The sequence below is a fragment of the Marmota marmota genome, unplaced genomic scaffold (genome assembly GCF_001458135.2).
Source record: "Marmota marmota marmota unplaced genomic scaffold, marMar, whole genome shotgun sequence".
Taxonomy (NCBI): domain Eukaryota; kingdom Metazoa; phylum Chordata; class Mammalia; order Rodentia; family Sciuridae; genus Marmota; species Marmota marmota.
Window position 1 is genome coordinate 22,097,644 of NW_025999977.1, and position 14,243 is coordinate 22,111,886.

General features: G+C 33.0%; 1 protein-coding gene across 3 annotated transcripts in view; it reads right to left on the reverse strand.

The window, feature by feature from the left end:
- Nucleotides 1–5,411: 5,411 nt before the first annotated feature.
- The window catches only part of Foxn2 (forkhead box N2), a 50,557-nt gene continuing 41,725 nt past the window's right edge, over nt 5,412–14,243 (reverse strand). For all 3 annotated transcript variants that reach the window (XM_048804415.1, XM_015479684.2, XM_048804416.1), the window contains exons 4-6: nt 12,937–13,001; nt 8,996–9,064; nt 5,412–7,679 (exon numbers count right to left, since the gene is read on the reverse strand). In XM_048804415.1, the coding sequence (XP_048660372.1) occupies nt 7,156–7,679; nt 8,996–9,064; nt 12,937–13,001 (658 nt within the window). In that variant the 3' untranslated portion in view covers nt 5,412–7,155. The remainder of the gene's footprint in view (nt 7,680–8,995; nt 9,065–12,936; nt 13,002–14,243) is intronic.

A 14,243-nucleotide genomic window follows, 5' to 3' on the forward strand; every position in this document is an offset into this window, starting at 1 on the left:
TTTATGGCTTGTGCTTTTTGTGTCCTAAGAAATTTTTGCTTGTTCCCACATCAGAAAGATTTTTCTCCTGTGTTTTTGTCTAAAAGTCTTATACTGTTAGCTTTTGCATTTAGGCCTATGGTTGATTTCAAATACATTTTTATGTATGATGAGAGGCAGGGATTTAGGGTTATTTCCAATATGTATATTGTTTTGGCACCATTTAGTGGAAAAATCATCCTTACATTTTGCAAGACTCAAACTTCATTCATATTAAACAATTCCCCGCATTTTTCTTCTCCTAGTCCCTGGCAACCACCCTTCTACTTTTTGTCTCTATTAATGTGACTACTCTTAAGGTGCCTCATTTAAGTAGAATAATACAGTATTTGTCCTCTTGTGCCTGGCTTATTTCACTTAGTATATGTTCTCAAGGGTCATCTATGTTATAGCATGTGTCAGAGTATTTCATCGTATGTATGTATCTTTTTTTCAGTTCTGGGGATGAAAGTTGGGGCCTCCCACATGCTAGAAAGCACTCTATCACTGAGCTACATGCCTACTCATCCCACTCCCATATTTTCTTTATGCATCCATTGATGAATATTTGGGCTGCTTCCACCTTTGGCCACTGTGAAGAATGCTGCTATAAATGTGGGTATACAAATATCTCCTTGAGACCCTCCTTTCAATCCTTTTCTAAAATTTTACTTTATACCACCAAGCTACATCCCTGGCCCGTTTTTATTTTTTGAGACAGAGTCTTGATGAATTATCTAGGCTGGCCTTGAACCTGTGATCCTCCTGCCTCAGTCTTCTGAGTCACTGAGATTACAGACATGGGCCACTACATCTAGCTCTATTTTTAATTTTTGATGAATTTCATTGTTCTTTGTAGTGGCTGCAATCATTTTTTAATTTCCACTAATTTCAATTCCATACTGCTTTCCATAGCACTTGCATCATTTCAAATTGTACAGGGTTCCAATTTCCCTACATTCTCATCCCATAAATGATGCTGTCATTTGTTTTATTTTTTATAGGAGCCATCTTCATGGGTGTGAAGTGGTTTCTCATTATTTTTTAAAACTTTTTAAATTATACATATCATGTGGTTTTGATTCACATTTTCCCAATAACGAGTGACATCAGTATCTTTTCATGTACATCTTCTTTGGAGAAATGTCAATCCTTTTAAAAATTGATATTATTTATTATTGCTGAATAATAGTCTGTTGTCTGGATGTACCAGTTTATCTGTCCATCTACTGAAGGATGTCTTGGTGGCTCCCATGTTTGGTCAATTATGAATGAGGCTGCTAAGACATTCGTCTACAACTTTTTTATGGAATGCTTTCAACTCATTTGAATACATTCTAAGGAGATGGATTGTATGGAGAGTATGTTCTGTTTTGTAAGAAACTGCCAAACTGTCAGGTTTTTTTAGCCATTCTGATAGGGGTGTGGTAGTATTTTTTTTTTTTAGTTGTCAATGGATCTTTTATTTATTTATATGTGGTGCAGAAGATTGAACCCAGGATCTCACACATGCCAGGCAAATGCTCTGCCACTGAGCCACAACTCTAGCTCCTTTATTGTAACTTGCAATTTCCTAATAATGTATGATGTTGAACATCATTACATGTACTTATTTGCCATTTCTTTATCTACTCTGATAAATTTTCTCTTCAGATATTTTGCTCATTTTGTTGTTTGCTGGTATTTTGCTTGTATGTCTTTTAAGATACTTCATTTTCTCTAAGTTGTCGACTTTATTCACATAAAATTCTTCATGTTATTCATGTACATCCTTTTAATATCTGTATAATCTGTCTATAGGTACTGTTTCATTTGTGTCCTTTTTCTATTCATTAGTCTGGCTATAGGTAAAACATTCTTATGGATCTTGTTAAAAAATATTGTTTCAAATATTTTGTCCGTTTTTGTTGTTAAAGACACACTTAAATTTTGTCCTGCCACTCCATTACGGCTGCAAGTGAAAGTCTTAAGGTGATCTCTTAAATTGCATACAATTTCAAAGTCTTTCCCAGATGCTGTGATCCCAGTCTGAACTCTTTGTACTCACACTAACCTTTAATTCACTGAAAGTTTCATGTTTTCTGGTATCACAAAGATCTTTCTGAAGCTACCCTTGCCCAGAACAATTCACCACGTTTTTATTCCCAGATTAACATGTATCTTTCAGATCCCAGTTTAAGTCACATTCTAGGGGAAGCCACCACTAAAATCCCAGATTATATATTATATGTTCTAGGCCCTATTCTTGTGTAGCAATCACAATTCACAATTACATATTTACATGTTTCAGAGATTGTCTATTTTTGTTTCTTAGCACATATTGTATGTCACAGACTTAAAGCACAATGCTTGGGATTAGGCACACAAAAACTCAAGTGAAAAGAGGCTCTCAAGGTGTGAAATTTTTTCTCAACTCCTTTCTACAAATTATCATATGAATTTAGCTACACTGCAGTGTCTTTAGAATCCTCAACCAGTAGACAGCAATTTTGCTTCAGCTTCATAAATCTCCTCTAATTCGACTTCCTATGATCTCTTTTCTACCCAATTCTTGGTTTCCTCTTTTATTTTCCAAGACTGACTTGTAAATATTTATTGGAGTCCAAATCTGAAGGTTGAGGAAAATGTACAATGGAAGTAAATCCACTTACACAAAATTTTGTGTGAGAATCACTAAGAAGGGATTATTATTTATTATTATTTCCACATTAGGAAATAAGCCCTTTGAGCTTGCCTTGATGTTCCCTAGAAAAGGCTACTTTTTCAACAGATTTGTAAAGACACTTTTATAATTCAAACTTTCCATAAATATTCTGTGTAACACAGAGCTGTTTTTCAGTGGAAAGCGTATAAACTTTCTCTATTTCAAATTTCATGTAATATACTTATTTTTGGACAGACTTTCACCATTTTGCCCAGGCTGACCTCAAATTCCTAGGCTCAAACAATCTTCCTGCCTCAGTTTCTCAAGTAGCTGGGACTACAAGGCATACACACAGTGTCCAGATAAATACTGTTATTTCTGAGATTAAAATTAATTTTTATTCCTGAAGAGTTTTCAGTGATTTGAAATCTAAGTTATTGTACATTTTGACAGTCTTATTTCTATATTTTAAAGTCACATCAAGTGGTATGTCCTGAAATTCTTGAGAAAAAGATTCGTGTATTTCAAATTCACTCTAATAACTTATTTTCCTAAAATATATTTCTCTATTTCAAGACTAGTATGAGCTAGAAAATGAATGCAATAATGAGAATAAAAGTATTTCAGAATACATCATGACCCCCGAATGGTTATTATTTTAATCATTTTCTATTTCAAGAGGATGCCTTAAAAGGCAAAGGACACAGAGTGGTAGTAGTTTAAAATCAATATAGTTGTCTCATTTCATATAAATAATTCCATGTAAAAGACTAAATTATCAGTACAGAAGTTAATGGGGGTTGAAAACTTAAAATCAAAACGTTGCTTGTAAATTAATCCATTTTATAATACATGTTCCAATTTTCAAACAGATGGTATTATTGATATTTTTGAAGTAACACCACTGCACTTAGTGTGTGTGTAGAAGTATGTGCCACCTTACATCTACACTGTCCCTCCTCTCACCCCGCAAAGAACAGAGAAAGCACAAAAAATGTTATAAAACAAAGTTTACTCTGCAATACTTTATCATAATGAATTGTATCTCTTTGGTAAAAATAAACTTTATAAACATTTTAATTATCAGAGATTAGATACAAAAACTAAACATTTGTAAGTTGTTTTTAATATGAGCAAAGACTGGCAACTAAGAAGTGGTTCACTTGTGACTGGTCATCTACTGGCAGTTACAATTCCAACTGAAGACAATTTTTATGCTACATCAAAAAAGAGAAAACAGTTTAATAACAAATTTCTTGAAACAGAAAGCATCTTTATACTTTCATTTAAAAATAAATAGTAGTTACAATGAATTGGCAATTATACATTTTTATATACTATCTGATGGCAACATAATACTTTAAAATCAAGCACTTAGTTTAATAAAAAAATGTACAACAATTTTAGAAACAAGTTTTGACAATGGCACTGGCAGTTAGATGCAAAGAATGTACTTTAAGAAAAAATGGCAGGTATAACATTAAAATATTCTATTTTCCCTTTCAATAAATATTTTGACTACATCATAACATACTGAAGTAAACTTTGTTTAAATCAAAGCTTACACATTTCAAACTAATAAAACTATAAAGTATATATAAACCAGAAAGCCTCAAAGTCTCTTAAATGAGTCTTCACAAAAGGGTTTTAAATTACTGTAGTATTTAAGACAAAAGTCTTTACACTTTGTGAAGTATTCACATCTGTTGCTTAAATTGCTGGGGAAGGCTTCCTGGCCTACCAAAACACACACATTCCCTCCTTAACACTTTCTCTAGCTTTGAATTTTTTGCTAACGTATATTTGACTGACCATCTAATATGAACCCTTTACATAATGCCTCAGAAAGTAGCAAAAGAAAAAAAAATATATATATATATATATACTAAACTTTACAATATACAAAGGAATCTAATTTAAGAGAAGTCATGCTGACTATGAGGACAGGAAAAGCTCAAAGGTGGAAAAAGGGAGGTATCCACCAATAGTTAGCTTTTCCACAAATGCAGGTAATCTGTTTTCTTCTGAATTTGTAAAGTAAAATATTAACTAATTTAGTAATATATTGCACAAACAAATGTCAAAAATACATATTCGGGAAACACAGATTCTTCATCTTCACAGATGAAGATTAATCGTGCTGAGACAAAACTCTCACTAGGGATCTAGTATAAACTGGAATAGGTTGCAACCAACTTTCTATTTTTTTGATGTAAGGCAAATTGTATGTTAATTTAAGTCACAGTTATTGAAAAATATGTAACTTCTCTGGGGTTTCCAAATTGTTCTTACTACAGCAAAATTAATTTATTATTGGGAATACAATTTCTAGTCCACAGGACTTGGAATGACTTTCCTTAATTGTATGGCTATGAGACATGTTTCTATCTCCACACACCTCAGGAGTGAGAACAGCGGGACCATAATTAAAAAGCTGCTCCCCTTGAAAATAACTGCTGTGTTGTATTAGCAAATGGAATATGACACACGAATCCTATACAAGACTTGGGTGTAAATAAAATGTCTAACTTCTCCCTGGTAGATGTTAGTACAGTGTTTATTGTCCTTGCTAATGATGAAGGTAGCTTAAACATTTAAATTTGTTGGATAAGTACAGAGGGAGAGAAAAAAATCAAAGAAATTAAGGAGTTACATATATGAAGACATTTTGAAGATCCCTATTACAGCTGAGAATACATCCATTTTTGTAATCTCTTTACTATTTACACCGTGGTAAAAGGTTTTTTTGGTTTGTTTTTGGTTTTTTATTCACTGTCTATAGTAAAAGAGGTTAACCTGGCTTAGCTATTTGCTGGAGATGTGACATTTATGAAGGAAAAAGTCCAAATAACTCATCCTACATTATCAACAAATGAAAAAATTACTGTATTTCAACAGCACCAATTGTATTAAGGTAGTTATCTATAATCAATGACAACTGACAGGGAAACAGGACAGAAAACATTAATGCTATTATCCCTGTATAAAAGTCTTATCAATTGAAAGATACATTTGTTATTATTCTTCTTTTGACAGTTTTGTCGAAATAAAATTTAGAAGCTAAAATAAAAACATTTATGTCTTTAAAAAAATCCAAGAAAATGTTTTATAGTCATAAACACAGCTGAGAGCAGGAAATTAACATCTTGAGTTTGACTCTGCATGTGTGTGTGTGTATCTACTTATAAAAATTATGGGGAAAAATGAAAATTAAGTCATTGTCTATGACATAGAATGTATCATAAGAATGACTTTTCCAAAGTCGTTCCCACCATTGTAAAAAGAAATGTAATAAATTATAGTTTTAGTATCCCTGTTCTTTCTCCATAATGTAGTCAAACTATATAAATAATATTATAAAAAACTGTCTCATAAGCAGATTTGTTTAAATACTTAAAACATTTTAAGACAATGCTGGAATAGTAATATAAAAACCTTTTAGCATGGATTAATGGCACATATAAGTATTACACTGCCTCCTCAAAAAGTTTTGTGTAAGATCTAATTTTATATGAGTGTTGAAATCCGAGAAAGTATTTTAGCTCTACAGTTAAGCCTTTTAAAATTTATTTCGTATACATTCAATTTTAATTCATACAAAGCTTGGAAAGTTTTGTTCTTTTTTTTTCCTAAATGACCTACTTTCATTTATGATAACATAAGTAATAAGTATTCCACTCCATCTGGTTATAAGACTCTTAGAATGCAGTGTATTTAGGAAAGCAAATGAAAGATTCTTATTGCAAAAGTATGTCAAAATTGGCGTTACTCCATAACACTCTATGGCTATATCCTCTGAGTGGACAATTTCCACTTCACATAGACAGCTGGTGGCTTAAACAGTGGTTGCAGAGCACTTTGGGAAAAAATAAAAGGCCCCAATGAATGCTATGCGTCATCCATGATGTAAAAACACTTCAGATACTACTGTAATAGGAACTGTAGTCTTCTTAGATGAAATCACATCCCCAAATTTTCTTTTCTAAATCTTACAACACTGTTGGATTTTTTACCTATATTATTGACAGGAATTTTCTAGACATCTAGGATCTTTTCTGATTTATATTTGACTTTGCTCATGTTCAACAAATAATTTAAAACAAAAAATAAGACACAATTAAAATAATTCAAATCTTACCCTACTAGGTCATGTGGCAGGGAGGAGTATATGACAAAGATATCAGCAAAAATTTTAATGGGATCAGTAACTATGGATTTTCATATGTAACAATTTCCAAATCTTAAGAGACACTTATCACAAAAATTATGCTCTCAGGCTTTTTTATCACATGTTTACGATTGGGCATGATCCTTACAGCAATGGTTAAATTTTAAAAAATAAACAGAAATCAAAAATGTTTTGAAAGAAACAAGTAATTGGCACCCCTCCTCACCTTAAAACTAAAGTCGATTATGGCTTTGATATCCCTTGTAAAGAATTAAGTAGAAGAGTATTGCCACACTTTAAAATAATTTCACACCAAAAAGCATTTCTATTTTTTCCGTTGCTTTTGACTTTGTGTCTTTGCAGTACTTATCAGGGAACCCAGACATGTACGAATTCCAGCAAGGTGGAGCAGAGATCCAGCTGCCTCTTTGAGCTCCTCATCAATTTCTTGACATGACTGTTTTCGCATCTTTTTGCCTGGCTGCCCTTTCTGAGAGGTATCTGCACAAGCCTGTGATGCGTAGCCACTGTCTCCAAGAGGATCATCTTCATAATCAACATCTGTGTCTTCTTCACTGTGAAATCCTTCACTGCCATCACTTCCCACATGGCTACTCTTTGGGATAAATTCATAGACCTCATCCACAGAAGACAAGGAAGACACACTAGATCTGGACGCACAGCGCTGTGCTGCCATGCTACTTGCACTGTAATTATGATCTTCTTTTGGATCAATGCTGGTGGTGGAAGAATCACTCTCTTGTAATCTTATAGCACTGGGATGATTAAATGCATTACCATAATTCCTCTTTTTCTGCAATGATGTTTTAAGAGGAAGAGGCTTTTCACCTGTGGAAAAGAGAACTTCTATCACTAGGTCAAAAGCATTTGATTGCAAAAACACACCACTAAAAACTGAGCAGTAAGTGCCTTAGACTAGTAATGTTTAGTAGTTTTTTTCTTTTTTAACCAGATCATACCATTCTATAAGCATTAATCTGAAACATTTTAAAACCATTTAATAGTATGTCTTCACCTTTCCATGGAATATACAATCATTTTTAACTACTTGCACAGAATGCCCCAATATGAATACACCACTGTTTAGCTAACCATTTCCTTGTCGATATGTAAGTTGTTCCTAGCTTTTCACCAGTACAGTACAAATAATGCTGCAATGAAAGTTCTGAATAGCTTTCCTCATGCATATGCAAATCATTTACTAGGATTGAGACCGAGAGATAGAAGTGCTAAGTAAAAGGATATATACATGGGGCTGGGGCCATGACTCAGTGGTAGAGTGCTCGCCTAGCGTGCATGAGGCATTGGGTTTGATCCTCAACACCACATAAAAATAATAAAATAAAATTAAAAACAAAGATATATATAAACACAAAGTTACAATTGGTATTCCTCAACTGCCTTCTGAAATGGTAGTACCATTTAACATCCAACAGTATTTGACAAAACCTATCAATCATTTTAATTTCTTACAATCTCCTAGACAAAAATAGAATCTTCATATTATTTTATTTTGCATTTCCTAATTTCTAGAGGAGTTACACATCCTTTTTACATGGGTATTGTCTATATTTCCTCATCTGAGACCTATCTATTCATATATTTTGATGACTTTTCTGTTAAACTGTTTTATTATTTCTTATTTATAGGATCTTTTATATAGAGACTGGATATTAATCCTTTGTCTATCACATAGTGAAAAAATTGTCCCATTATTTTATTTGTTTATTGTTTTCTTTCTTTCAGTGGCACTGGGTATCGAATTCAGGGTCTCACACATGCTAGGCAAGCACTCTACCACTGAGCTACAACCCTAACCGTTCATGTTATTTTTCTTACAGGTATCTTTTGCTGTCAGAACTCAATATGCTTTCCTGTATTTTATTACATACACCTTTCATTTTTACTTTTAGCTCATCAAACTTATTTTCTAAATATAATATTTTTCTCCATTTCTTGTTTAATGCAAAAATCTTTCACAGCATTAACTTCAATCTTTCAATTAATCTCATAAATTAATGAAAATATAATAAAACAGAATAAGTTTTTCAGATTAAAAGAAAATTTAGTTGAAGAGAAATAATTTGTGTATTTCTAAATTAAATTTGAAAATGTTTCTTAAAAACAAAACCATCATGACTTACATTCTAAAATCCCCTGCTCTATGGAAGTATTTAAAAGCATCATTGCAGCGGCAGCATCAATATCAGATTCTGAAAAGGGAAGAATGGTAACATTAATGTTCTTCAAAAGAGAGGCTATTGTTAAATATTTGCACATACTTAAAGATTAAGATTTTGGTGTATGTTCTCCTACTTAAAAAAACAGCTTCTACTACACACCAGATACTGGTTGGGATGCTTACTCAGCACAGAGAAAGTGATTGTCAATCTAAATGAGCAAATAGTTACTTATGATAAACAAATGTAAACAGCAATTTTTTTCATAGGGTACAGACAATGTACTGACGGAGCTTAAAATACTTCATATAATGTTACTTTTCACTGATAAAGCATTTTGACTATTTTAAAGGAGGCTGTTTTTTAAAACAACAACACTGCCAGGTACAGTGACACCTGTGAGCCCAACAAACTGGGAGGCTGAGAGAGGATTGCAAGTTCAAGGCTAGCCTCAGCAATTTGGTGAAGCCCTAAGCAATTTAGTGAGACCCTGTCACAAAATAAAAAGAGCTGGGGATGTTGTTCAGTGGTAAAGCACCCCAGGTTCAATCCCCAGTCTTCCCAGCCCCCCACTCCCCCAAAAAGGCAAACAACACTATTAGTTATATTATCTAACATATCCAGTTCACCAGGAACCAAAATTTGGTAGTTCAAAACATGCTATTAATTTCATAACTGTTCAAATGAAGATCTATCAAAATTGTTAATTTCCACCTCTTGATTTATATTTCCTTAGCTTTAATCCTGAGAAATTATTAACAATGATTGAGAAAAAAAATTAGGACACAAGTTTTAGCCCTATGAAAGTAAAGGTTATAAGACAAACATGATTCTATTGTCTGATTCTCGGTCCTCATGCTTAAAGGATGATATTAAGACTGTAGGAATAGAAGTCAAATTTGAAGACACATCCCTGTAATCCCAGTGACTCAGAAGGCACAGGCAGGAGAATCACAAGTTCAAGGCCAGTCTCAACAACTTAATGAGACCCTGTCTCAAAATAAAGTAAAAAGGCCTGGGAATATAACTCAGTGGTAGATTGACCTCAAATTAAATGTCAGTATCCACATCTAAATAAAGTAAAAAAAAAAAAAAAAATGTAGAAAGAATTTGAAGGGTTATAAGTTCACTAATAAAATATATGAAAAGGGGGCTGGGGATGTGGCTCAAGCAGTAGCGCGTTCGCCTGGCATGCGTGTGGCCCAGGTTCGATCCTCAGCACCACATACAAACAAAGATGTTGTGTCTGCCGAAAACTAAAAAATAAATAAATATTAAAAAATTCTCTTTCTCTCTCTCTCTGTCTCTTTAAAAAGTATATATATATATATGAAAAGTATTAACTGCTTCTATCAAAACTAAGATATAGCTGGGTGCAGTGGTGCATGCCTGTAATCCCAGCCTCTTGGGAGGCTGAGGCAGGAGGATCTTAAGAGTTCAAAGCCAGCCTCAGCAAAAGTGAGGCACTAAGTAACCCAGTGAGACCCTGCCTCTAAGTAAAATACAAAGTAACAAGGCTGGGGATGTGGCTCAGAGGTCGAGTGCCCCTGAGTTTAATCCCCAGTACCAAAACCAAAACCAAAACAAACTAACATGTACATTTATAAGGCATCCAAATGAAGAGGCTGTCTCTTTCAGTAAGACAGCAATTTAAATAAACTACCAAAGCGTTAAGCTGTTTGGTCCATTGGTGTGGTCTGGACTCAGGTTAAGACAGAAATTATGCTAATTTTCAGAAATTATGCTAATTTTCAACATTAAATTTGAATTTCAATTTGTGCTGAGCCCTAACATCATTTCCAACTGCCTCAATTTTATATTTATTCGTAGTATACTAGGTGTTTCTAAAATTTACTAACCAGAATATGAGTTCCATTTTTATCTGTTTTGTTTACTGAGGTACCCTGTACCTAAAACAGTGTCATAGCACAGCTCAGTAATATTTTAAAACAGATGAATTTACCCAAACCCACACCAAGCCCAAATCTTGACCAAAAAGTTTTGTTTTGCTATATCAGTATGAAAGTCCTGTATTTCCTGCTACCTATTATAACAACACTGTAATATAGATATTGGCACATAAAGTTAGCAAGTTGAACAAGAGACAACTATACTTCAAACAAAGTGCTATATCAGTTTTGGCTGATAGTGGTTCTAGAGTTCCTAAACCTAACCTCCATTAATCTTAAATGTTTAATGTTAGTTACAATGTAATGATCAGAAAAGATGATTCTATGAAGTGAGAGATGAATGTATAAGGTAATACTGCAGCCAACAGTAATACTAAAGTGATCTTTATAAAACCACAAAATGGGTAATGTCATTTCTATTATTTAAAGCTCTTCAGCAGCTCCTCCAATGGGTCATATCTGGTAGGAGGTGCAAGCTTTAAAGTGAGAATTCCTGGACCTGAATCCCTCTGTCATTTACTAGTTTGTGTGACCTTGAAAAAGTTAGTCAACCTCTCCAAAATTTAGTTTCCTAATTTGTAAATAAGGGGTAAGAATACCTTAAAGGATGGTTGCAGGGAATGAATGAGATAATGCATGCAAAGCATAACAGTAAGTCACAGAATCCTTAAAGAACATGTTTTCAACATGTATCTGTAAACTGAGCTTAAGAGCAAAAGGTCAGCATTTATTGAGGCAATAAAAAGATAAAGCAGTTTCAGCAGTATCTAAATGTAAAGAGAAACCACATTTACCCACAAAGTAAAAGAAAACCGAAGCCTGCCTTATGCAAAGGAAGAACATTATCCAAAACCAATTCCCTATCCACTTGACTTCTTGCAGAGTTCTCTAAAGCTTTTTCACTCTTTCCCTCCCATATTTTTGCAGACATCAGTACAACGTTACTGAGGTTCAGCTTAGTATATCATTTGAAAGAGCCAAAAATGTCTGTTACACAGAAAGGCGTTAGTCTGAGAATTTTATTTTCAAAGGTCATGGAAATGTCTCTAGGCATCAAAGCAACAATGTTAGAAAAACCTATTTTAATAAACTACTAATCTATAACATTAATTATGAGAAGGAAAGCAAATCCCTTATTCAAATTTTTAATTTGTTTTTAATAATTAATAAAAAAATTTAAAAAGTCAACTTAGCTTGCTCAACTAAAACTCTTCACATTTAAATAACCTATTAGAGAAATATTCTGAACTATATTCTAATCCAGGGAATGGCAAACTTCTTCAGTAAAGAGTCAGAAAGTAAATACTTTATGCTTTGCATAAAGCATAACCAAGGAGGAAAAACCAAGGAAATAATAGGTCTCTTTTGCAACTACTTAACTCTGCTGTTACAGCAAATTTTGCATGCTTTGAAACAATATTGTTATTTTGATTTTTCCCCCAACCATTTTATAAATGTAAAGCCATTCTTAGGTAATTAAATGCACAAAAAACAGATAAAGATAACTTTATTGAAGATATTACTAGAAACTAAATCCAATTTTCAAAGAAAAATACATATAAAAGTAAATGAGGGCTGGGATTGTGGCTCAGCAGAACACTTGTCTAGCAGGTGCAAGGCCCTGGGTGTTCAATCCTCAGCATTACATAAAATAAAATAAAGGTATTGTGTCCAACTAATTCTAAAAAAAAAAAGGTAAATGAAAAAAGGACTTAAAACTATACACACATCAAGTCCACTGTTAGGAGGAAAAAAATGTGTGTGTATATGTGTGTATACACACACATAACATATATAAAAGACCGAAGGAATTATATCAAAATGTTAACAATAGAATAAAGGGTGGCATTTACCTTCTCTTTTACGTGTTTTAATTACTGAAACTTCTACAATTAACATATAATTTATAATCAGAAAAAAAATCCTGAATTTTAACTTTTTTTAAATTTTTTTTTTTTTTTTTTTTAAATTTAAAAGACTGATCTTTACCCTTACCTTTGAGGGTTCGCACCTGGTTCTGCTTGAAAACAGAGCTTACGTAGTGAGGTGATAAAGAACCACTGAAAAATAAAGACACAAACATGCTTAATTTATTTTGCTTTTCATAACTTAGTCACAAATAGAACTGATTTGTACCATAAAAAACAGACTGTTTTTACCTTGTAATTTTGCTAATAATACTCAATTTAGGAAGAGTTGGCCAGAGCATAAAGTACATACTACCAATATTGGCGCTCAACCAATATTAAATCACAATTATTTGGGTGCTCTTAGACCAAATAATTAATTACACACAATGTTGGGAAAATTAAATAAGAACAATACATTTAAAATGCCTGGAACAGGGCTGGGGTTGTGGCTCAGTGGTAAACAAACAAACAAGCAAACAAATAAGTAAGGTTATTATGTCCAATAACAACTAAAAATATATTTCTTAAATGCCTGAAACAGTTATAGTTATTGGTTTTGTATTATATGTATTTTTTACATATATGTATATGTTTGATATAGTATTAACATAGTTATTACCACAGAAATCAAAGCATTTAAAAAACTAGTGTTTAATGAAGACTAATGATACCAGTTAAGTTCCTGATTTTATTAAGAATCATCAATATCAAATTAAACTTTCTTTGTGGAGAAAGACATACATAGGTGGGTTTCCACCCCTACCTCCCATTCCAGAAATTAAAATATTTTTTGGGAAAAACATCTTCTGTTCTTTGGACTTTTTGCCAGTACAAAATAATCTGTTTTGTTAATGGAATGAAAAGTTTATTTCCTTCCTAATCAGCTTTTACATACATTGCATCTTATCCATCCTTTCTCAGATTTGTAAATTATAACATGAGAGGGCTATAAAAAAGTCTGTCAGATGAACCAAAAAGGGAGAAAATATTTCATTTTACATTAAGGTTTTAAAGTTAAAGATTTGTAATCTCTTTGCTGTCAGTTAATCTATTTTTAAATCACAAAACCACTTTTGTTTAACATCTACAGTTATGATAACGCTAAAAAACATAAACATGAAAATGCAACTTATCAAAGGCCCAGTAAAATGCATTTGTGATGGTTTACAAAAAAATAGTGCCAATTCTCCCACTTATTCTTATTTTTAAAAAGCACAGTTAGGGCTGGAGATGTGGCTCAAGCGGTAGCGCGCTCGCCTGGCATGGGTGCGGTCCGGGTTCGATCCTCAGCACCATATACAAACAAACAAAGATGCTGTGTCCGCTGAAAACTAAAAAATAAATATTAAAAAAAATTCTCTCTCTCTCTCTAAAAAAAAAAAAAAAAAAGCA